This window comes from Glossina fuscipes, unplaced genomic scaffold (assembly GCF_014805625.2).
Source record: "Glossina fuscipes isolate IAEA_lab_2018 unplaced genomic scaffold, Yale_Gfus_2 1, whole genome shotgun sequence".
NCBI lineage: Eukaryota > Metazoa > Arthropoda > Insecta > Diptera > Glossinidae > Glossina > Glossina fuscipes.
The window spans coordinates 14,639,760-14,666,719 of NW_023998415.1; the positions used below are offsets into that span (position 1 = coordinate 14,639,760).

Below are 26,960 nucleotides of genomic sequence, written 5' to 3' on the forward strand. Positions count from 1 at the left end.
AAAAACAAAAAAAATGTTGAAATTATTAAAAATGAATGAAAAAAAGTTTTGCAAAAATTCTACGAATATTTCTTTATTACTATGTACTAATGGCGCTCATTGACTGTGATATCTCTCACGTTTTATTTACATAAATTTCAACACCCCCCTCCTCCACCCTTCCTTCCTTTAACATGATCATCATTATTACCGTCACCACCAATAAGCAAACAATGTATTATAACTTACAGCATCAATTTGTTGTAAAAACTCGCTTAAAACACAGGCGGCGTCAGATTCGTAAACGGACACACTTGAAATGTTTTATTTATTTTACAAATGATTATCAAAATTTGAAAAAAAAAAAAAAAGCAAAAAAAAATCGAACTAAAGTAATATAATCGAAGGTATATAATGTTTCTTTGTCTCAACATTTCACAGATAATTGAATCGATTATTTAACGCCGGCAATCAAGCGCAATGTTAATGGCGTTATAATAATTAAAATAGTTTAACTTAAACTCGTAACAATTTAGTATCAATGATGACGAGTTAAGGTGTAAAAAAATGACGTTTAATATCATTTTAATAATATTTTAACGATTGCATGAAGAGGATACATTGTTGTTTCCATCAAAATTCCCATTTAAGTAAATAATAATGACGCATTGCTGTTAATTTATCATTATTATTATTATTATATTCATCTCTCCGGATATCATGAGGGGTATATTCATATTTTATTCATTTTTATGAAACATTTTTAGCAACCAGCTCTTCAAAGTCCCATCAATCATATATATTTCTGATAAGCATCAAGTTCTGGATCTCGTTTTAAGTATCCGTCCATCTGTCCGCCTGCGTAGTCTTTCACACAAACTCACATACCACAGCAGATGCTAGAGTGCAGATGCAAAAAAAATTTCAAATATCGGCCATGCCTACACCTAATTTTATAATGCGCCATAATTTAATTTTCTTGATTCAAACAGTTTGAACGTCCAGAACCAATCTGTAGCAAAAAATGAACAAAATCGCCTTCGAATTTGAAAATGGCTCAAATCCACCAACAACACCTTTGCTTACCGCATTTCAGACGGTTTAAATTTCCATTTAATATACATTTGAAATTCGGTACGATTCGGTATTTGATGCGATTTCTTGGAATGTAATAAGAAGAACCTCTTCATTTGGACAGTGCAGAAAAACTATCGTTGATTATATTGCCTCAGTAGCAGTTACATGTTACATATAAGTATGCATGTTCTTGTGATTAGCATTTGATAGGAAATTCACTCAATATAAACGATTGATGCCACTTTACTTTACGCTCTATGAAGAAGCGGATACCCGAACCGAAGATACTTTGCTGTAATTTACTGGTTAGATAATACTTAATATCAAGATTGACTGGTTTATCGGATGAAATTAATATTCGCGATAACACATAGTCCGTAAGAGTGCATTATTAAAATGCATGCAATAAAAATGAAATTAATTTCTGGTTATTATCTTTAAGAATGAGATGATACAAGTTAAAAAAACTTTGAGGACAAAAGGTATAAAAACGTGGTGTAAAAAAAACAAAAAAAACAAAAAATTAATTTACCAAACAGTTTCTTTTGTCTTTTTTTGTTTTTTTTTTTTTGTTTTTTGTTTTTTTGTCATTAACAACAGTAGTAGCTAATATGTATTCGTGTAACATAGACGTCCACGTCTCTTCAGCTTACAATTCATAACGATACCGAAGCAAAGACCATTGTGCGACCTTGTCACTAATAAGATAAATTGCAGTAGTCAATCACACTTAGATTGTCAGTCATTTCATCAAGTCACTCAACCTCTAGTAAAAAAAAAAAAAATAATAATAATAATAATAATTATATTAATAATAACAATTACATGTAGTAGCTTGAGCCGAATACGATGCCACCACCCCCATCATATTAAAATACGAAAATAATTAGTCAAGACGAGCGAGGACCTATTCAATATATCTAAACACAACGACGAGAGATATTTGACGAATATCGTCTTACGATTTTTTCAAAATTGGCATTAAGGGGAATTTGTTTAACTAAGATCATGTTTATTGGACTCTTGGTTGATAGCGTACAATTAATGCGGACTCAAAGCCCTTTTGTTTATGAAAAAAAAAAAAAAAAAAAAAAAAAAAAAGATTACTTCGGCAGAATACCAACAACGTTAACCCAATTACAAAAAAAAGAATGCATTGAATGAAATTTAGATCCGATCTGAAAACATGATCATTTTTTTCCCCCAAAATGGCAAATATAAGCGTGATACAAGCTGGCCTAGGTTAGGAAAATTTTTGAACAAATCTCTGCATTTTTCCTCAAGTGGTCTAAAAAAAAAAAAATAAAAAAAAAAAAACGACGAGACGAGGGCGCGGAACACTTGTGAGAACGTAAAAAACCGAGACTTATGGGCCTAAATCGTCGCATCCTCGCACTAAACAAGCAAGTTTATGGATTAAAATTTTTATCTGGGAATTAATTGATCAACAGCACTCCTGGGAAGACAATTTCATCTAAATAAAGTCGATTTTTTTTTTTTTATTAATCACTTATCTAAATTTCTTTAAAGAGCTTTTATATGCAATATCTGATCTTGTTACTACTTATTACACTACTGCTACATTAAAATATTAAAAATAATATAAGAGATAAAAAAAAAAAAAAAAAATTACTAATCAAACATTTAACTAAATATAAATTGGTTTTTCAATATACCCGAACATTATGATAACTTGGCCAGTGACTCTATCCGCTGACCTTCTTTCCATAAGACCACATATTAAATGCATGAACATTAACACATGTTTGTGTCTTTTTTTTTTTTGCGTAAAAACCTCTAATTTTTTTTAAATTTTTGAAAGCCAGGCGGCGAAAAAAAGAACGGTTTCTAACCGAGTGACAGTGACAATCAAACAAAAAGTCTGCCAAATACTGTTTAACATAGAATTTCGTTTTCAATAGTAATAATAATTAATTACTTAAAACTAAGTAAACATACACATATCTGTATGTGTTCAGTTTTTTCATTCCCACATAATTAACGGATTAACGGTTGCATTGCGATAGCACGAAAAGTCATTTTGAAAGCAATAAAATACAAATAAATTCATTTTCGACACTCACATATGAATGGTTTTCAACGTTAAAGAGACATCGAAGTGAAATATTTTATAATCAAAAGTATTCAAGAGGAAAAAAATACAAAAAAAAAAAAAAAAAAAAAAAACAAATTCCCCAAAAAAACGCAAATAAGAAGGTATTGATCCTTTTGATACGAATTTTGGATAGATGGAGGAACTTAATTAAAAATTATTGCATTTTTCTTCTATTTACCAACCAGAAGGACTTGAGACGACCACAATTCGGAAAGTGATTCAAAGTTTGCCGTTCCGTCTTGTTTTCTAACAAATCGCAATTTTCAAGATATATTTTGATGAAATTCGGTGCAACGGCATGTTTTAGCCCATGGACCACTTTTCGTACATTATATACAGGATATTGATAATGATGGATCCTGGGGTCCACTATAAAGCTTTTGCCTATTTCTGTAACTGCGGAGCTTCTGAAAAGTAAAATCGTACATCGGTACTTTATATTGTGCGAGTACCCCCCCATTTTCCAATGAACTTTAGCAATTAAGATTATCGTCCCGTTGTTTTTTAAAGCGTATACAAGCCTGGTTACTCTAGTAGCTTCAACAGACCTTACAATATTTTATTGATGTTATTGTCATGAAGATCACGCATTTGCGAAATTCAGTCGGCAATGGAAACTCTCTAAACACTTTATCTGGCGATGGTTTACAAAGTAAGCTAATCTCATGAAGCTGGCGATTAACTGAAAGATTAATAACAGTTCGCGGGAAAAGGGATTGAAGCGAAGCGGAAAAGCAAAGTCAATTGAGTCGAGACAGTTGAAGCTTAATTTTAAAACTTACGCTAACCTACAAAATAAATAATTTAGACGATTCAATACGATTCAATACGAAGGAAAACTAAAATCGTACATGTTACGTAACGTTATGTTATTTTACTTTTAAAAGGGTACTTTTACGAGGCACAGAAGATTAGGCGGTCTGCAGACGTGTCTTCAAAGACTTTTCGAGTTTACAAAGTATAAAAGAAGAGAAGAAGAAGAAGAATTAAATCAATAATTTTTATTGCAATTATTTAATATGACATTAGCTTTTTTCACTTTCATTTCTTCAGCCTCGGAAAAAAAGCCCGAAAGTGTGTACAACAGACGAGAGACTATAATACAATTACCTATGTCACGTTCATCATCACACCCAATATAAAATTTATGGGCTTTCAAGTGTGTATTTTTGTGAGCACAACAATCTCAAAAAGACACTCCACTCCCATGGACACAATTGGACTTTATTTATTTAGTTATAATACGGTAGAAACACCCCTTCAACACGGGTGGCAGTAACACTGTGGTCATATTCGCATAACATGTATAAAGTAATGAGACTTTTAGCTCCAATAACTAATAAAACGATCAAGTCCATAAGAGGAAAGGTAGATAGCAAATATATGTTGATAAGTTTTTATACATTTTTTGTGAAAAACAAAAAAAAAAAAAAAAAAAAAAAAAACAAAACAAAAGCGAAAAAGGCATTTATTATTCAAGGACCATAAGAATTGTATTTGTATTGTAACCTAAGTGGACGATATTAGACGGCGATCTACTATATAGAATAATAACATTTTTGTAAAAACATCCTGGGATGTCAGGAAATGTAGACTTGGATCCACTGTGACATCGATTCGTTGACGTGTAAATGGATTAGCCTTAAGCGAGAGGAAAGCAGTCAGTCGTGAGTGGACTTGAATTGTCTAATAAATCTTCTGATTGGTACGGTCCTGGCACAAAAGATTTCATATTCCAATTGCAACCGTAAGAATTATCGTTAATTGGGTTAATACAAGTGATAAGCGATTTTTTTTTTTTGGATAATTAAAAAGAAAAAAAAAAAGAAAAGAAAAATCCATCGAATATATAAATAAATCAATTAAGATTTATGTTTATATTAGCTCCACTGTACAGCGGTATAACTATTCTGCTTCTCCTCTCTCCTCAACCTAATAAAAAAAAGTTATTAGTCAAAATATTTTCTCAAATTAATTCATATTTATATCGGCAGACATTCCTTAGAGTAAAAAAAAAAAAATAAAAATAAAAATAAAAAATAAAAGATATTAAATTATTTTCTTATTTGCTTTTGTTAGCGCGTTCCCCATTAATTTTTTGATTTACGATTTTATTATAATTTTATGAATTCTTTTTTTTTATCAATATTAATGGCAAGCATGATTATAGATATCGGCGCTTGGCAACTTTTGATTTTTTTTGCCATTAGTGGATTAATATCAATCCATATATCCACAATGCGGACGGAGTTCTCTCAATAGACATTTGTATTCTTAATTAAAAGTGAGACTTTGACAACACGTTGCAAAAATGTTACGAAAAAATGTATAATGAACGCCTGGTCCATAGCTAATAGAATGGAATTCTTGAAAAATAGGAATTGATAACGTCTCGTATCACATTTTTACTGGCAACTATTTACTAGTGATCGATGAAAATATCAAATCAACTAATAACTAAGCCCTATAAAGAATGCATCGCAGAATTTACGCAAATATACAGTAACGCCATTGTCTCATTTAGCAACGAGTAGGAGCAACTCGAAGGCTACTCCTCGTTTCGTATGCATCTCTCGAAAAAGTTTGCGTACATTTTTCTCTTGTTGTTGTGGTGCAGTGCAAATCTTGAACTTTGAACAAGAGTCCCATTCGCCCATGATCGCATTAATTGAAAATTTGAATAAAGAGACAGAGGAACGAAAAATCGCAGAAATATTTCATTTTCATCAATAGTTTAAGCCCGATTGTTAACTTAAATTGCAGCCTGATCTCCATTCTTAGTCTACGATCCGCTAAAAATGGAATAAAACGCTTTTATATGTGCCACGTATGTGTGACGCATCAGATCCTCATACGAGGATCAGAAAGAAGTGGGAAAAGAGAAAGAAGGCAATCTGGGGGAACTTTATTTATTTTCTGATCTGTAAGTGTTATGCCCTTTACTGAGCGAGTACTCACTGTAGCTGCAATCACATATCAATCGTCGTAATTAACACTAGAAATACCATTATTTTGCATGCACTTATCTCTATCAAAAGGGATGATTGCAACCCCTTTTTTTTTTAGATCGGACATGTGGGTAAGCAACAGATCTTCGGAAACATCTTCACAAAATCAGAGAAGTTATAGTTGAAATTTTTTGCGAGGCTATCTCAGTCTAAAATCTGCTGCCAGTTTCCATCTGTAGGTCAGTTTTTATTCGACCAAAGAATATTCGTGCACAAATTTTTAACTTCTTATTGCTATTTTCCCAACTGCGGCGACTTCACAAAAAGAATGAGAACAAAATAATACCTTCTACCGCAGATAGATAAAAGAAATTTACTGTAGATATTTAAACATCTTTTGCAATATAAGTAAAAGTCGCCAAAAAAAATACAAAAAATTAAAATAAAATAAAAGGATTTCCAACATTATATACACGACCGTAAATATTTTTTTTAAATTAAAACAAGCATTAATATCACGTTCTTAATACTTCTTGGGTTAAAGTTTGATCAATCGTAATGGGAATGTTTCTATTATTATTATTATTATTATTATTATAGCCAAAGGATAAATTTTAAGACTAAAGTCTTAAAAAGCACTAGCAGCATCTAAGGCTTTCGACTTTATTAAAAACTCTACTGCACTTGAGATTTGAAGCCACAGAGTCACGACCACTGAGTTGCTAGTCGAGACTCTCGCCTACTCGGCCACGCAGGCGGAATCTTTGTAAAATTCAAAAAAAAGGCCATAGACGTATATTGTTAACGATATCCGTCTGTTTGTCTGTCTGTCCGTCCGACTGTCTGTCTATCTATCTATCTGTCTGTCTGTCTGTCTGTCTGTCTATCTGTCTATCTGTCTATCTGTCTGTCTGTCTGTCTGCCTGTCTGTCTGTGTATTGTTCCGAAAAAGTCATTTGATTTCATGTTTCTTTCAATTATTTTTGTTATTGTTATGTAAACAAATGAGTTAAGCCAGTCAGTCTCTGCACTGACTGATCAAATTGATCAAACAGAGAGCTGATTACTTTTTTATGGTAACAAAACACTTTTAATTTACAATTTTAAGGTGACTATCTAAAACTTTTCCTCAGTAAGAATATCGATGTCAAATACGAAGGTCAAAATTAAGTCCAAGTCAAGGAGAAACATGTGAATGTGATTTTTACTCGGTACTATTACCGACAAAGTGTGATGTCAAATATTTACGCGCTACGATATGTATGTATGTATGTATGTATGTATGTATGCATAGATATATCAGGAGAATGTATCTTCAATTTGTCTCGCGATCCAATATTGTGCAGCAAGTGTTAGCGAAGCTTAAGAGGTGCGACTTACGTCGAACGTAATACAGCTTCCTTTTCTTTTTCTTTTTCTTTTCCTTTTCCTTTTTTTTTTTTTTTTTTTTGCTTCTTACCATTTCAGTGCAAACGTGTAAAGATGTCGGACGAAACGACAATTAACATTGTCTTGATAGTTTCTAAAACCTTCAGCTTTGCAAAATATTTTTGCAAATCTTTAAACAAAAATATCTCTGATGCCACCAAAATCTTATATTAATTTGATTTTCTTTTATATATAAATATATATAAATATATAAATATTTGTATATATATATATATAAATATTTGTTTATATTATTATTATTAATATTATTATTATTATTATTAGTGTATTTTTTATAATGAAGAACAAGTTTCAATGCAGCGGTCGTTGCTCCGTGAATGGTCGGTAGCAGTCTCTTATCATTATTATAATCATTATTATTATTATGATTAGTTTATAACGTCGTTACGTCACTATATTTGTATGTGAACTTTTTTTTTTTTTTCTTTTTTTTTCTTTTTTTTTTTCCTTAAAAACATACTTAACTTCTTTTGTAGCTGGTATTTCTCTTGGTTCATTGTTATTGAAAAATCTTTAACGTGAAATGTAAATTGAAATTAAATAGAATTATAAATAATTTGTAGGTCTGTACTACACCAACAACAAAATTGCATTAAGTTACACACACTTGTGATTGAAATAAAAATTTGAAAACTAGTTCTCAAAACGATTCTTAAGAGAGAATGTTGTTCGCAGCAACTTTACTTTTTTCGAAAATTGTGAGAAGAGAGTGAAGTGAGTGAGTGAGTGAGTGAGTGAGTGAGTGAGTGAGTGGGTGCATGCATCAACATCAAGAAATTTTTGAAAATTTTTCGAAAACAACATTATTTTGTGTTATAAAGTTAAGCGTTTTTTCTTTTTTGTTTTTTTTTTTTTTTTTACATCCTATGATACATAGTTAAATATAAATAATACTCATAAATAAAATTAAGTAAGCATTAAATCAAATGAGATTCGATAGAATTATTTTCCTTCTGATACTACTTATAAAATATATAATGAAACTAATGATATGTTAGAATGGATAACTAATGCAGCATCCGACAATGAATTTTGACATAAAAATTCCTTTACATATAATAAATGATAAAATAAGTGAATCTGACCTTTAAAATCTAATTGTAAGACTTTTTGTTTTGAAAATTATCTACGGATTTCATTCGTGTATAATTGATTCGTCAATGTGCATCCCTTCGAATCAAGAAATTATTGCCGACGATTGTATATTTTCTCGGATCTCTCCAATTATCAATAGCCGGTAGAAGTCGATTAAAGCCTTGAGTTAATCGAATTATCTAATAATGACGGTGATGATAGCGATGACGAAATAAACGCGAAGAGTATTATCAGCTAACTGGGAAAGGGTTTCTACAAAAATGCTAGGTTGAATACACCTCTCAAAATATAGCTGATAATTCTAGGACCAATGTTGTCTTAGTAGTCGGTTTTTAGCCACACGTACACTGCTCACATCTTATTGTGCAGCAGTTGTGTGATGGAAAATTATGCGTAAGTTTGTGCGAATGTATACAAAACCCACAAGGACTTAAGATAAACGTACTTTTTTTTGTTTAACCGATCAACTCAGACAATGATTTTGGACTAAATGTCTGTCCGTCTTTTTGTGCACCGACATCACCCAACGACGAACATTATTAATATTGATTCACATTGGACCATTTTTTCAACCACTTCCCATATAACGCTTACCTTGCTAGCTCGGCTCGCATTCATGCAAACGATTGTTATCAGATTTGCTTTCTATTAAAAGTAATTTGCCAGAACAATAAAATTACCTATCTCTCTTGTAGAAGAGATATGTGTTTATCTTACATAGCTCCCAACAAGGATATTCGTTTTAATTAAGACAACGACATACGAAAGCTTAGTGTAGTATAATTTTTTTTTTTTCGGGATAATCGCTAAGTCTGAGTTTGTAAAAATATCGACGCAATATTAAAGATGAGTACTTGTTGCACCTTCGCGAAAGATATATAACGGGATGGCTTAATAATTAATTCACTCTCAGTACAATAACAATCGAAAGAGAAAAGTCTTAAACCATGTCTGCAAAAGGCACACAACATAAGATTCCAAGATGCAGCGAAGGCAAAATCGCCCTCCATCGTAAAGATATAACTGGCCATATATTGACTTGTACTGAATCGAATATCGAACAACCATAAGAAAAATTGGAATATATATCCGTAGTAAGAACGCTAAGACCACCCTTCTCTTTTCCTCCGCAACCCCAGAAATTTTCTGTAATCGATATTTTGACTTTGAACATGAACGGGGAAGGGTAAACCATCCCAGATTTAAGAGGCTTTTTATAAATAGAACTCGAAGAACTCATAGGAATTATTTAAAAACTCTACGAGACCGGAGAGGTTAAGTTTGAAGGCGACTCTGTTTATCGATGTTTACAATAAAATTCTGTTCTCTTTTATTGGCCAAGTGTTCACGATTTTCATCTGATATGATAAATAGTTTTTTTTTTTTTTTTCTTGTTTCTTTTTTTAAAAAGAAGTTGGAACATTGGAGTATTGCAAGATGTTTACAATTACATTACAATAAATGTTTACCTTCGAAAACAAATTAAAAGCAAATACTAATTAATAATTAAATAAATATTTATGTATTTATTTATTTATTATTATTATTATTTTTTTTTTTTTGGAATTTTTAAAATTTTTTATACTGAATGTTTTGCAAGTTACTCATCCCCATCGAGTAAAATTATGAGAATATGATCAAAAATCTTAAATTTTAATGAGTAGTTAAATTAAATTAAACGCTTTTGCAAAATGCTGATGATATATATGACTCACTTAGCACATAAATATTTATAATAATTCTCATATATAGGAAGCAAAATAATAATAATAAGTAAATAAATAGGAACACAACATCGCGCGCAGCAGCATAAATCACTGCAAGTCATTGTTTGAAAGGAGAAATTTTTAAAAATAGAAAAAAAAAAAAAAATTGAATATCAAAACCATCAATAAATTTAGAAATTTCTTAGAAAATAAAAACAGAAACCTTTTAGTAAATAATTTTTTTTTTTTTTTTTTTTTCTTTGATGAGAAATTGTACGCTAAACCATAACACAAGCGATAATAAAAGATAAATGACATGAACCTCAAGGTGTTTTGAACATAAATTTAAATAATTTATACGAGCGGCTAGACGTTTAAGGTGCCTGCTGTCTTTTTCTCAATTAAAAATAAATTAAAAGGTTTTGATTTCTTTTCCAAAATACGACTTAAAAAAAAAAAAAAAAAGAAGCGAAAAAAAGCTCTTAGCAAAACCGAAGAAAGGAAGGTAAACTCTTCCCCTTCACTAATATTACATTTCAGTACCTAACGGTGTCAGGTACAAATCATCAGCGCATTAAGACCCTATACTCATTAATGGCATATAATTTGTCCGTCTCATTGGTTTAACTATGTCAAAAATTCCGATTTAAATCGAAGTTCATCCATCAACTATATGCATGAATTATGTAGACAATAATGTAACTAATATTTATATTTTACAAATTTTGTTTTGTTTTTTATTTTTTTTTTTCATCCGCCTTAATGGCCGAATAGGCAAAGGTTCTCAATGGTCGTGGGTTCAAATCTCAAGTACGATAGAGTTTTCAATCTAGCCGATAAGCCTTAAATGCTAGCACCAATAATAATATGCATATATCTATAATATATATATATATATATATATATATGTGTATATAATATGTATGTTTTTTTAAATCAATTTCAACTCAATTCCAATGAGCATTCAATTCACATCTCAATTTCAGTTCAACGGCTATCTGAGGTGAATATAGTGGATCTCGTTTTTAAAGAGCCTCCAAGATTCGTTGCAAACTTTTTCTTATGTATTTTTTTTTTTTTTTTTGTTTTTCTTTTCTAACGCTTAGCATGGAAACATCATAGCTGTGTAGTAAGCGGTTCAAAAACAAAGAGTATTATGATTAATTACATGTTACAATTGTAGACGATCATCTTCGTCATGAAGTGGGGGCTTAGAGCTTAAAAAGAATACATATCTCAAAACAAGTCTTTTTTTTTTTTTTTTTTTTTGTTTGTTTTTAAATACAACAATGAAGTTCGAGTAGTGTATACATATATTTAAGAGAAAAAAAAAAAAAAGTATCATTAACCCCTATCGGACGTTGGCATTCTGTATTTTACTAGCTACCAAATGAAAGTTTTATTTCAAGTTTTTTTATTGTACATTAAACAAAAGTTAAATACGTTAGGCGAATTGAAAAGAGATTTTTCTACATAAAAATTAATTAAGAGTTGAATTTTAGCTGCTCATAACTGTTAAGCGATATATATATATATATATATATATATGTATATATATGTATATGCAGATTTGACAAAGAGCAACATTCTAAGAACTTTAATCTGACCTTCTCGATTCCATTTATATACACTTCTTTTTCCTTAATCCTTTAACTGCGTCAGGGGAAATATTTTTTCCTTGTTTTTAAAATATTCATGATTATCGTATTCAATTATATCCTCCTTCTTATCGGCATTTTTTATAAAATTAGGACTATCTGAACGTCTTGTTCAAACGTCCAAGCCCAAAATACAGATTCATCCAGATGTCATAAAGTAAAGTAGCTTCATGCGATGGGCGATGCACTAGAAAGTTATCTGCTAAAAGGATTAACCAAATATCAGAATTAAAACTGGTTTTGATGCACGGTTTACAGAATTTGTAGCAAGGGTTTAACGTGGGTTCCTGCCTGAAAGGCTTAACCGCACGGTGGCCCAAGCCACTTTAAGCGTATCACGCCCCCTGGCGAGTAAGACAATCCCCACAGAGTAGGGGCCTAAACAACACCAGAGTCCAGAACGGTTTATTGTGTATGGAACAATAAACCCCACTCTGGCCTAGCTGCACTCCAATTGTTCTACTTTGGCTAGGAACTTGCCAACCACAACCACCACGAGTACTCCCTGAAGGACCGCACCCAAGCAGTCAGGACTCAGTTTACAAGAGGAGAGTAAAAAAGATGGATCGAGAAAAGACAGTTGGATTCCGGACGCCCTACCTACGTGTGACATTCTATACAAAACATGCAGCCAATGCATACGAAAAATTTTTCTCCTACAGTCTTTCACGGGTTAACTTACTTTTCTTCTCTGACATATATATCTACCGGCGAAAAAATAAAGTTCCGTCATTATAGTTGGAAAAGCTGTCTCTTTCATGTTAACCATTGATTGGAAGGGGTTAATAAAGTGTCGATGAATATAGGTAAAAATTTTATGATAAGGGAGGGGGAGCGCTTTTAATAAAAATTAATTTTTGATTAGAAGCAAATCTGTTTCACGTCACTCCGTTATACTCGAACTGTTTACTTTCAGTTAATTATTAATTAACAGACGAAAGAAAAGAAAACAACTGATCGAAAGAAAAAAATCATATTTTAAAAAAAATAAAATTAATTTAAAAAAAAAGAAAAGAAAATTATAAAAATTCTATCACAATAATTTAACTAAGTTTATGCAAAAAATATATATTAGTGAGAGAAAAGCATATAATTTAACTGCAATGAAGTGTTTCAATCACAAATCATATACGCACGGACAGCAAAAAGGAGCAGGGAAATAAATTTGCGAACTTTCACTTCTACCGATATATGTTTTAAGTTTTTTCGATTTGTTGCGTTCCCTTAAAAGCGCATTGATTGATTGATTGAAAGGGGGGTGAAAAAGAAAAATCATAAGGCACTCTCACGTATTTTGAAATCTAGTTTCAACAAGAAGAGAGTTTTACTTGGCGCCTAATAGCTGGCAAAGGGATCGATTTTCCGTAGGGGAAAAAATGGTTTCCTTACATATAATCGCGTAGAGGTAACACCTTACAATCGCATTGCAGTACAAATCGTAATTTTTTGACATATTTTGATGATATTTGCTACACCAAGAGCGAACGCGGCACTTTATCAATCACTATCCATATAACGCCTCAATTAAAAAAGGCGTCAAACGAATAGCCTTACAGCGTGATCGGTCCTTGTCCACTATAGTGTTTTTACTTGTTTTAGTACACTTTGAAGAAAACTATTGATAATTCTCAGTTTAACAATGTAATTCTAAACTGGAATCGTAAGTCACGGTTTACTTAATTCTATACGCAATCGCATAGTGATCAAACTTAGGGTTTCAAGTTGTTGAGATCTTATCTTCTAAGTAATACAATTAAAGTAAAAAAAAGGAATAATTAAACAAAAATTTCTTGAATCAACTTAAAAGAGCAAGAGGAAAATTAATTGCTTTACCAAGGTGACGGGCAACAGATTTTCCTCTTAATTGCATTCATATCGAACAGACGAAAAATTATTGCATAGGAAACAAAATACTATTATAGTAAACAGACAGGCGGCTTGCAGAGACTCATCGTAATTGACTGAATATGTTCCGCGTAAAGTATGTATGGGACATAAGAAGGGCATTATTATCTAATCATTTTTTTAACTATATGCACACAATTAAAAGCATTAAAATGCTTATACAATTTTTAAGAATCTTTTCAAAAACTATTGCTTTGAAGAGCTTTCTAAAAGGTAAAAAATAAATGAATGGATAAACGACTTCGAACTGCATGCACGTCAAAGTAAAAAATCAATTATTTAAGTACATTTTTAATATTATAGCATAAAAGTAGGAAGAATAATAACAACAACAAAAATGAACATGAAAATAAATCGTGCATTGCTCAATATATTAAATCATTAAAGATTCCGATTGTAAGTGTTAAATGTAGGATGATTTTCAAAAAAAAAAAAAAAATAAAAAAAAATAAAAAAAAATACAAAAAAAAAAAAAAAAAAAAAAAAAAAGAAACGAAAGCAAAAGCAACAACCTGTTGACAATAGATCCAAACAATCTCACACATGAAAACAACATCAATAACCAAATAACCATCGCTCTGTCAACGTCACCCCAGCATCTTTTGCAGTAAATTACAAATAAACAAAAAAACGAACGACATTATTAAAGAAATACTCATCTATCCAAGCCAATCCGATCTACCTTTGACGCGGTAGCAATCACAACTAACAACTAAATTTAAAACAATGAGAAGAGAATTACCATACAATATACATGCGTACATATATACATACATATATATATATATATACATATATACATACATATATACATAGATGCATAAATAAATCTATACATCTGCATAGATATATATATATATATATGTATTATACATATACATATGCGTTTTATAAGAACACATAAAGTTTCATGTGTACCTACCTACGAAATAGAAGCCAAACAAGCAACTCGCTGGTAAAACAATAATAAATTATTGCATGTACAGGTTTTGCTCTGAACTGAATGCTTTTAGTTTGATTCTCGATGTTGGATAGATCGGTTCTACTTGGTTGTAGCAGTGGTTCAATAAAAAAAATACAAAAAAAATTGAAAGTTTAGCTTAGAACCAAACTCAAGTTTATAAACAAAAATCACGAAAACGTTTTTTCTTTTTTTTAAAAACGTCCAAGTGTTGTTGTTGTTAAAAACGTAAAAATATATACATACAATAAATACTAAATAAAAAAAAAAAAAGGATAATAAAACGAGATTTTTTCCATAATCACGAAAGCATTTGAAAAAAAAAAAATAAAATAAAAAAAATAAAAAATTTACTTATTTATTATATATCAGAATTTTTTTCTAATTATTTCTAACGACAGTAAGTTCATATAAAGACATTATTATAGAGCAAAAAAAAAAATTACAAAATTAACAAAAAAATTTTTAGATTCATATATATGTATAAAAAACTAACTATGCTATTAAACACCGACATATAACGGTTCGTTGTTTTTTTTAAAGAGACGCACACACATATGCTTAATCTTCGCGTACACACACACACACACACACACATTGTCGACATACATAAATGCAAAACGATGACTAACGTAGTGCTAATAACATAATGCATAAAATCTTTTCTTTTTTTTTTTTCTTTCAATTTTTTTTTTTTTTTTTTTTTGTCTTTTAAATTAACGAACGTAAATAAAATACATATTAAAATTAATCAGAATTTTCACACAATAAATAAAACAAATTAAGAAAAAAAAAAAAGGCTTGCGTTTGTTTATATTTCGCAGCAATGCTAACCAAAAGTTTGCATTTGCAACATCATTTTTGAAATAATGGATAAAAAATGAAACAAGAAGAATAAGAGAAAACGTAATTCTTTTCGTACATCTTTTGAAAAACTTTTTTTTTCTTTGTTAAAAATCAATTATGATTAAAAAAAACGTAACATAAACATTATTTAACGACTTTGATTATTATTATTTTTTTTTTTTGTAGTTTATTGTTTTTAATCTCGCCATCGCGAAGGATCTCAGACAAGCTTTAATTTAAAAACTTTTGCTTTGGTCAACCAAAAAGGGAAAAAAAAAACTTTTGCAATTTTGCTAACTACACCTCACGAAAAACCTATGAATATGGGTTAGAGTCATCCTTCCGTTCACAGAAACTGCAAGTAAGAGTCTTGAAGAAGTATTTCGAAAGAAATCAACTCAAGATTGCTTCTCAATTAAATAATGTCCTTATGTCCTACTGTCCATCCATCAGTCAGCCTGTCTTTCTTATTGTCAGGATTGTTAAGCTCAGCTCAAAAACTTATTAAAAACCGGTCTAAAATGTCGGTCACAATAATAAAAAAAAAAAAAAAAAAAAAATGAAAAAAAATGAAAAAATATCTTAAAAACCTTCTTTAGAGCGAGAAAGAGAGAGAGAGAGACTTTTTAAATTTGTATAACCCACAGCGTTTGTGGCACAAGGATGCATTAAGTTCGTGCGGATGTATGTAAGACCAAGAAGGATTTGAGATAGACCCACCCACTTTTTTTTAACCCAACGATTCAGAGTCACATTTTGCACCGATCTAACCTTCTATGTCTCTCTCTCTCTCTCTGTGTGTGTGTGTGTGTGTGTGTGTGTGTGTGTGTGTGTGTGTCTCTTTCCCTCTTTTGTGGTCAACTTACAGCTCAGAATTTGTGAGATATTTCAATGAAATTTAACATACCGATCGTGCCGTACCATATTTTGCCTTTCAGCTCATCTATCCTCCTATCAAAGCAACAAAGATGACAAACATATGAAATGCTAGAGTCTTACAAACTGAGTATTTCATATTCTTTTTCTGGCTTCTCCATCTACTACAATCCTATGATTGTTCCTGATTACCATCGTGCTTGCTCACACATATACAAAGCTTTAGCTTTAGATTCTTACTCGCGGCTTCATATTTCGGAAATTTTGACTTGTTAAAAAGACAATTGATTAAATCGATTGATATACTAAAACATGTATCTCGCTCAAGTCATTCTTGATTCATTATACTAATAATAACAATAATAAGATATAAGTAAACCTTCTTTCATACTCCCCCATCAATAAACTTTCGTAATCATCAACACCGTCGCGCTGTTGTGAGGAAATCCTCTTAGTTGTTGGAAGAGCGAGGAAAAGAAAAATGAATAAAAAAAATCAAAATACTATGAGAATAATTACGTGTCGACGAAGAAACCTCACCAATCTATCGAACATTTTCATAGGCAGATATACTTAGCATATTATCTGTGGAGATTAAATAAATATGGGAAAGTAAAACGAAATCCATGCATAGCAAATAACTGTATCTGTTAGTTAACAAATGAGATAAAGTTCAACTGTTAACTTATATTAGGAAAGTGTACACACGAAGCTATGCATGCCATTCAGAATTCAAGCACACCAAATGAAATTCTTTTTAGGCATCTGGAAATGTAATGCTATTGGGAAAATAATTTTCATAATCTCGAGCAATGAAAATTTTCAAATATTTTACATATGATTTGCTGAATGATTATTTTTTGAACACAACAGCACTGTATCGTACCGTCTATCTTACTATATTATCTGTAAAGTTCAAGATCTGTTATTTTATATGTATTTCTAAAAATAGATTAGCTTTTATTTTATATAAAATTCGGTAGTTACATGACAAGTATGAATTAACGACTGACTAGCAAAATATTGTTATTTTTTGTACTTGAATAGATTGGTTAGTCTTTTGAGAGAATATTGATTGAATTGACGGCAAATTCCTCGTTTTAATTATTCGGCAGTTTGCTTTTTCCGTATGCCTACTAGGCGGACTCAAGTTTTCGCAATTTTGCATCACAACAGCGAACACAAATAAATCAATATAATAAATTTTCACAATTTTTGTGATCACTTTTATTTAAGCGCCGACAATTAATTTTTTTCTATGCGATCTAGTCACCAAAATGTCGATCGGTGAGTTTAAACGTAAAGGGAAGTAAGTACACATGCAAAGTGAAATGTTTAACTGTTAAACTGCCAGCGTATAAGTAAATCTATACAGATTTTTTTCTGGAGCAAAAATTCCGTTGATTTTAACGATTATAATCTTGATGACAGCTTTCCGGCCATACATTCACTGGATCGAAAGTTATAGATAAAAATAAGAACAATCTCTGTTCAGTTCTCATACTCATCTCATGGATTTGAATTCCTAATCGATCAAGGAGTATATTTGCGCCAAATTTCAGGTTATATAATCTTCATTCATAAGGAGTGTAACAATACCATTGAAAAGTAGATGAAATTAATCCATTTTGATAGATAGATAGACGGCGTACGCAAGGCATTGATAATTCTATTGGTAATAAAAAGAATGTGACCTGGATTCATCAATCAAATGGCCAAAAGTAGAGAACAATTAAAAGAGTAATAAATGTTTCTTGTGAACATTTTTGCTAAACACGAAATTTTTAGACTTTGTCTTTGCAAAGGCAAGTCGAATAGGAAAGGCAACGACAAGAAGACCTATTTAATTATTTTTCGGTCAAGTTTTTCAATCATAAAGAGTTACACAGCAGCTTCATATATGCATCGATACAAAGTTTTCTGTGGTTTCCCGGGACATGCTTACTGCTTACAAACTCTTTCTCGGCTAAAAAGCAATTCTAAATTTCTTATTTATATTATTTAAGATTATAAGTAAAGCAGCAGGAAAAGGGAAAAATTATCATTTTATTTTTGATTTTTTTTCTTTCTTTTTTTGGCACTTTAATAAGATGAATGATTATTGGCATATACCTCGTGCTTCATTGTCGCCATCGACAACCTCATCATCGGCAGCGTCGTCAATATCATCGACGGAGCGCAATAAAAACATGCATATAAAGCAAAAAAAGCAATCATTTAATGCAACGATCCAACCTACACATATCAATCATTATCAACAACGTCAGCTTCAGATACAACTGCAGCAGCATCCTGCTCATCACTATCAACAGCCAATCAATAGCAATAAAACGTATAATAATAATAATCGAGTAGGAGTCATCGACAACGTTTATAGTAAGAGGAATGAGAGCGGTATGATTGGTTCAAATGCAGTAATTTCTGCTACAGTATTGGCAGCAAACAACAAAAGAGGTTCAAGATCATCACAGGGTAGCAGTGATAGCAATAGTAGTACAAGAGTATGATTTAATTTAAAGCATTTCAAGCATCGATCGATATTTATTCATTTTTTTTTTTTTTTTTTTTTTTTTGTTTAATTACATAATAATCTTCTTTTAGAGCGGCGCTTCAGGTTCTCTGCTCTTGACAGCAGCGAATTTAGAACGCTTTGCCGAGATACATAAAAAGCAAGAAAAGCAAGTGAGCGCTCCGATGCCGCAGCAAACAAAATCAATAAATCAATCACCTAAACTCATAAATGAAACGAATATGTTAGATATGAAATCGTCGATAACTTCTAGCTATAAAGCAAATTTGGTACAAGCTTCGAAACAAGGTGACTACCAATTGGCTACGATAGAGTTAGATAAAGAGAAGGAAGATCAAGAAGAACCGACACTAACAGCGCAACGAAACGAAAAATGTCTTATCGATGTGGATCCTAATTTAAATTTTATTAAAACCAAAGATTTGGATACCGTCTCGATAGCCAGTTCGATGCATTTCACAATGATTAATTTTGAGACGGGAGTCAATAAAAAAACAAAAAAAGGTCTCTGTGATCGCGGCCGTCAAGTAACGGTATTAATAACGAGCATGAGCATTATATTTCTGCTACTTATAATGGGTATGGTTTATGCTTGTGAAAGTAAGTTAAAAAAAATTTAAAAAAATTAATAAAAAAAAATTAAATAAAGAAAAATACAAATTAACAGTAGATAAAAAAAAATAAAAATAATATTAATTTTTTTTTTATTTTAGTGCGTGCCCGAGAAATGCCTCAAAGTTAACGATATTATAAGGACGAGCACATGTAAATCTACAAAGAACTTGTTTCGGTCCTTCGAAAAAACTTGAAGAGTATTGACAAAAAAAAAGAAAAAAAAAAACAAATAGAAAAACAAAAAAAAAAAAAGAATTAAGATATATCCACCTTAGGGCGGTGGTTACAAACGTAACAAGCAAGGGCAGGCATACTTCCATACTTTTTCGTTGGTGGTATAAAAGAAAAAAACATTTTTTTACACATAAAAAAAAAAAAAAAATTTTTTTACTTTTAAGAGTAAATTCATTCATTAGAAGTCCGAAAAATTCATTAGAGGCAATCGTAAGTTACATAAAAAAAAACACACACACACACACACACACACAAAGAAAAATAACTTATGTATAAGATAAATGATAAATGAAAAAACAATTTTTTTTTAACGTATAAACAATTTTTTAAATTATATCCTTACTTTAATTTAGAAATATTTTATTTATTTTATCAATTAATTCAATATCATAAAATACTTGTCGTCTCTATCTACATAAAGTCTATGTCATTGAATAATTACATTCCAGCCATACGCGATTACTTGTAAGAAGCTAAACGAATTTTATTCTTCCGTTGTGCTTGCAGTAAATACCTTACATGCGCTAACGATTTATAAATCAATTTGAGTCATTGCACTCTACACCATTTGTGGCAAAACGGTATATTTACGCGAATATATATATAACAACACGCAGAAGGATTTGGCATACACACACCTTTAATTTTAGCTTGTCCGTCCGTGTGTCTTATGTCTTGTTTTCTTGTGCTCAACCTACATATCACAATATTTTAGTAAAATTTAGTACAATGGGGCATGTTTCGGCCCAAAGACGAAAGCTATCGGAAATGCTTGCTTGGGTTCGGATCACTCTTTCGACCACTTCCCATATAACACCTTATTTTAAAAAGTTGTTATATGAAAAACTGTATTAAACAAAATGGTGGTGTAGGGTATTTACTTGTGGGCCGTAGACCTTTAAGTTATTTTATTTATGGAGAATTCATGGACAGCCAGCCTCCAACTGAACATGAAGTAATTAAGCAGACAGCAAGAAACGAAACGCAAAGAATTTTCATCATCATGATGCATATGCATATCCAGAGTTTACCTAGAAATCTTGCACTCATCTTTTCGGTTTTCTTTACATGGACTTATATTATATAAATTATATTATGAAAACTGAAGGATCAAAGCCAAATCCCTTCCGCATTTCGCATATCGATATCATTTCGCGTATATACTCTCGTAGTGGTTATTAAAGGTTCGGCCAGAGCTGAACATTATTAGAATTGTTGTTTTAAATTTCAACTATTTGTTGAATAATTATTTAGCATTTAACACACTTTTATAAGTATGCACATACATACACACATCATCATTTTAGTTCAGAAAAATTCACAAAGTCATGAATGTCGCTTTCCTTAATTTGTTTAAGTTTTTTTTTTTTTTTTTTTTAACTTTCAGTTGTTCTTTTTTAAATATATTTTCTTAGAAATTTGTCTTAACACTTGACTTAATATATTTTATTAAATTTAAATTAATAAAAAAATGCAAATATTTATTTATCCCTGTGATATGTTTAAATAAATTAGTCTATAATATAATAATAGAGAATAAAAAAATTTTATAAATTCTACCAACGAAAAAGTTGCAATACTTGATTTTTATTTTAAAAAAAAAAAAGAGTAGCTTCCCAAAGAAGACAGATGCTAGAGCATATAAAATAATTATATGAGTTAATTAACTTGGCCACTGGAAAGGCGTGTGATAGAAACCCATTGTCGGTTAAGAAAAAAATGCAGACATCTGATGAACATCAAATGATCACATGTTGCACTTTGCATTGCAGTACACGCGACATTAAATTTGCACGGACGTGTGTATGTACGGAGAAGGGCTTAAGATAGATTCATCTTTTACTACACCGATAGATTCAGAATCATTTTCTAAAACGATCTATGGCTTTAGCTTCGTCTAACGTCGGTCCATGTAAATTTGTTTTCAAGTTACAGAGGTGCTTTGACCCACGAACGAAGGCTATTGAAAACGGTTTCGATCGTTTCACTTTTTCGACCTCTCCCTACCATATAACGTCCTATTTTAAAAACTCGTTATATGATAAAAATTTCAATTTCAAAATTATTCAATAAAACTTGCTCTGTATGTATTAGTATGAAACATTTGGTTTGGCTAGGGCAATTTTTTGAACATTCTTTCATATAGCTGTGCCTATGAGAGCGCAATCTTCATATAGTAAAAAGATATAATTGCTAATATTTTATAGAGATAATTAGTAAACTGACATAGAAATCTGATTGAAGGTGTGTTTGTTGTTATACGGTAAATAAACCGCCCAGATTCCACAAATACGGTAAATAAACCGCACAGATTCCACAACTACGGTATATAAACCACCCAAATTCCACAAGTTAACCGTCCAGATTCCCCAATAGGATTACCAAAGAAAAGTTAATTATTAAAGTTAAAACAATCTCTCTTTCAGAGTTGCATTTGGAATAAAACTGCGGCAAAAGAAAATTACAAAAAGGGCTGTTAGCAAATGACTTATTAATACAAGTATTCACAGATTCGAATGTATGTTTTTAAGCTGTATTTGTTGGATATAACCACATGTAAGAATTCCAACAATATGTGGACTTTCATGAAAAGTATGCCTTTGCATGAATATAATATAATAGGCAAAGTGGTATAAGGTTTTTATTAAGCGCCCTTGCCCGATTATGTCCCATCTTGTTTAAATATATTTTACATGCGACTTCGTTTATAGAAGAGGAGATAAAGTTGACCTTGTAACCAAATTTCAATGGTCAAAGAACTGTAACTCACGGTCCGTACCGCATAGCGTGTATCATTTAAGACCATCTATCTGATAGACAAGCGTGAAACAGACTATTTGGTCGGCTCACCTAAAATACTTTGAAAATCTATTTGCCCACCATTGAGGGATGTTAGTATTTTTTGGCTTTCCCTTAGTGACACCGTCTGATATTTTTACTAATCTATGTGAAATTTTTTTTTCCCAATTGGTAATTCACTTAACTGCTCCACTGTTCATATGAAGCTTATATATTTTTGTATTTTACACCACGTTTCATACAAGTGTTGCAAGGTCTGTCACCCTAGCATCCGTTACAATTTCCAAGCTACTCTAATGAAATTTGCTACGCTAGCTTGTTCGAGTCCCTTGTCAATCTCTATTTAGAATAAAGTGAGTCAAAACATTCATACACGTACTATATACGAACAGATGGAGGACTTCTTTGCATGTGAAGTTTGGAATGTATATTCAGGCGAGCTCAGTCATTTAGTATTTCGTATCACTAATTTTATACCCGTCACCGGCAAAAATGCGTGGTATATTCATGTTGCAACACCCAGAAGCAGCCTTCAGAGACCGTACAAAGTTTACATGTATTTGATCAGCATTCAATTTTGGATTGATTTAAGGCAGGCCCGTCTGTCCGTCCGTGTAATGTCAACTATAAACATTCTCCTGATTGCAAAATTGAAGCTGCCTACTGTAAATTTAGCAAAAACCTTGGAAATGCCTACATGTAAGTTGATATTGAAAATGGGTCAACTCAGTCACAAGGCACGCCTAACTGAGGACACATTTGGTTTTTTTTTTTTTCATTACTCATAAACTATAGCAGATAAATGTACAAAAATTTGAACATATAATGTATAGGTGGTGCATGTAGTACATGCACAAAAATGGAACAAAAGGCGCCATGACTACCACGTACTATAATGTATGAAACTTTATTTTATTTATTTTTTTTTCAACGCGCATAAGCAAACTTCAAATACTCGATAAAGTGTACAAACTCTTGGCTAACTTCAAACTCGGAAGTAACATAGGCATATTCGTCCTGTTCGTCTGTCTATCGGTCCGTCTGCCCAACTATAAAATATCTGTGGTAAAGATTCTCCAGTTCAGAAAAATTGACATATCGCCTGTAGATTTTAAGGACATGTCTACAACGGAAAAAGCTGAATACACATTTTTATTTTTCGCGTTTTCTTGAAAATTAATAAAAATAAATAAATAAGAAATTAATATAGCAATTTTTATAAAGACTCAGTTGTTGAGAAAATTATTCCTTCTTTTTTTTTTTTTTTTCCTTTGTCTAACTATAAATTCGCTTTAAGCCAAAAAATACTATAAAGTCCTCTGTTGGCGAAAGAAGAGAAAATGACTTTTCGAGCGCAATCTAATTGTACATGAATATGCTATTTTTTTATCATTGTTTGTCGATATTTAAAAATTGCAAATTTTTCCCATAGTAAGATTTCTTCAAAATATGACGTAATATAAGGAGTTCATTGAAAATATATATTTTGTTTAGCTTTTAATATGAACAATGAAAATGTAGATATACAAAATTCATTACATAAAACGAGTTTTGATTGTAAAACAAAATTAATCATCAATTAGTATGAAATTCTTATGTCATACACTACTTTGGGTATGAAACTGAATTAAGTTTGTGTGGATATATAAAACACCCAGAGGGACTTGAAATAGACCCACCTTTTATTGCAACGATACTCATCGTTTATTGCAATAATACGAAATCATCGATTCAGAATCACGTATTGAATTCATCTAGACATGTCTGTCCATCTGTCCGTCTTGGATTGGTCTTTAGTCAAAGGTCGTACAAGGTCGTTATTTTTGAAATATTTTGATGAATTTCGGTACACCGGCTTAGTTTAGGCCAACGTCGGATCACTTTTTCGAACACTTTCATCGTTATATGGCCTAATTTGAAGAATAACTGTATTAAGCGACGTGTTATAGGGTATTCAATGGAAGACTGCGGCCCACTATAGTGTTTTTATTTGATTTTGGAAATAAAATACGATTAAATAAAAAAGATATTATTATACTCGTTATTAAATCCTGAAGTTAGAATTAGAATGAAGACTTACGACCTCTAAATACAAGGTAGTGGATTGCCAACTGTAAGTAGTTGCTATTTTAGTAAGTATTAAAATCAGTCAAAATTCAGAAAGATTTGTATTTGACTGATTTAAGAGCTTGCAACAATGATTTGCAATACCGTCTCCACATCAATAAAATCAGCTTGCTCATTGAAGCTAGCAGCGAAGCCTTCTAAACCTCTAAAAACAAAGTCATGTTTTTATATATACAGTACGATTAACGAACTGCAAAATTGTATCAGGCATAAAACGTAATAGAATATAATTCGCAGATTACTCTAACCATATCACACTTACGCACTGGGCATTTTTCACAGCGCAGTGTTCGACCGTAAACTAGTAGCTAACCAAATCAATTCTTTAAAGATATTTACGGCCAATTTTAACATAATTTTCGGAAAGATAAAATTGCTTCGTAAATTCACAAAAAGATATTTGACATGTAAGAAATAATGGCCTAATAGAAACGAATCTGGAAACGAGTCTGGAATCCTTTACAAAATTTTTATTTTCCTGTTGGTTAATCTCAGTCCCAAGACTCAAATTGGTATTTTGACGAGCTAGCAAATCAATAATAATCTCAACATTTTTCACATTTTTGCAACAGCATTTGTCAAAAGACGTGACATTGCATTAATACTACGTGGAAGAACTACCTCTCTCTGGTTATCATTCGTTTCAAACTAATTGCATTTAGATAATCTAACCATTTGAACTTCCGTGTTGAGATTGTATTTCTTATACTAACTTCCTATGTTCACCTATTGTCGACATTATAATTTTTTAATAATTAAATAGTTAGTGATGAGCCAAAAGAAATTTAACTTATATTATTTTAATACGTCCAGGAAGCCACCAAATCGAAGACATAAACCCAATAATATACATCACTTACCTCTATTTCTCCCAAAGTTTGTGTCCACATGTACTTATCTAAAGTACAACCATTGCCTGCGTTCGGTAACAGTTTGCCAATTTCATCTTTCTCCGAATCGTCTTCTACTTTCTCGATAGGCTTGGATATATCATCAGTGATCATAACAGGACCAGTTCCATCAGCAGGAGTAGAATCTTCAAGAAGTTTTTGACGCTTTCTATAACATACAAAATAAATTGTGATAGCTTCCATGCGATTCTAACAAAGAACCTACTTCGATTCTTCCTCTTTAATTATCTCAGCTGCTTCCTCATCAGTGATATCGCATATTTTCTGATTTGATATCTCTTTTTCTCGGGCAGCAGCAGCAGCAGCAGCTTTCACTTCTTGTTCCTTATCCTGACGTATCTTTTTCTCTTGCTCTTGCTGTTTCAGTTTCTTCGCCTGATCTGACATAGCAATTTCAGCCTCTTTGCGGAATATGTCCATCATAAATTGCTCCCAATCGCCCGAAAAGAAATCACTTTTACGTCTTAAGAATCCAGCAAATGTACGTAAAAACTGAAATGCATTATTAATTAAATGATTTCGAAAGAAAAATTTAATAAAAACTCACATCAGGCATTCCTCCGGAATGTTTTTGAGCCATAGCCAGGAAAATGTGATCGTATTGCTCATCAGAATTAGACATTTTTTATATTTCAATATAAGATCGTAATTTTTAACTACTAGAGATATGTCTTTTATTAGGATTTTTCTAGAAACTTATTTGCTGAAAAAATATTTACTTTCCTCACACCGGTGTAATCAACAATGAAACGTGCAAAGTCAAGTAAACGCTATTACCATATTTCTGTGACCATCACGCTAGACAATCGAAATAATATGAGGTAACTGTTAAATCTCGTATATTCTTATAGAGGTAACCCACACATGAAGCGATGCAGAATACCGTATAATATTTTTAACATTGTATTAAGCGCTATACAATGAGTTCACTTTTCACTTTTTGTTTCATGAACGATTCAATATACAAAATCCAATTGAAAAACTGTTCACTTGCTATTTCGAAATAAAATCAAGCATATGCTTTGAAAGATTTATTCTGAAAGGACTTTTTTGGAGAAAAATCCGATTAACAAAGCGAGAAAACATTTTTTTTCCGTATATAAATAGATAGTAATATATCTCGATTTT

General features: G+C 31.4%; 2 protein-coding genes across 2 annotated transcripts in view; one reads left to right on the plus strand and one right to left on the minus strand.

Annotated features, from left to right (window-relative positions):
• The window catches only part of LOC119631255 (nuclear migration protein nudC), a 30,086-nt gene extending 3,494 nt beyond the window's left edge, over nt 1-26,592 (minus strand). The window contains exons 1-3 of the mRNA XM_038023304.1: nt 26,380-26,592; nt 26,038-26,324; nt 25,782-25,980 (exon numbers count right to left, since the gene is read on the minus strand). Of these exons, the coding sequence (XP_037879232.1) occupies nt 25,782-25,980; nt 26,038-26,324; nt 26,380-26,454 (561 nt within the window). The 5' untranslated portion in view covers nt 26,455-26,592. The remainder of the gene's footprint in view (nt 1-25,781; nt 25,981-26,037; nt 26,325-26,379) is intronic.
• On the plus strand, nt 15,100-20,013 carry LOC119631256. The gene is made up of 4 exons (XM_038023305.1): nt 15,100-15,294; nt 18,707-19,117; nt 19,218-19,746; nt 19,860-20,013. The coding sequence occupies exons 2-4, from the start codon at nt 18,707-18,709 to the stop codon at nt 19,886-19,888; spliced, it is 969 nt and encodes a 322-aa protein (XP_037879233.1). The 5' UTR covers nt 15,100-15,294; the 3' UTR covers nt 19,889-20,013.
• Nucleotides 26,593-26,960: the final 368 nt, after the last annotated feature.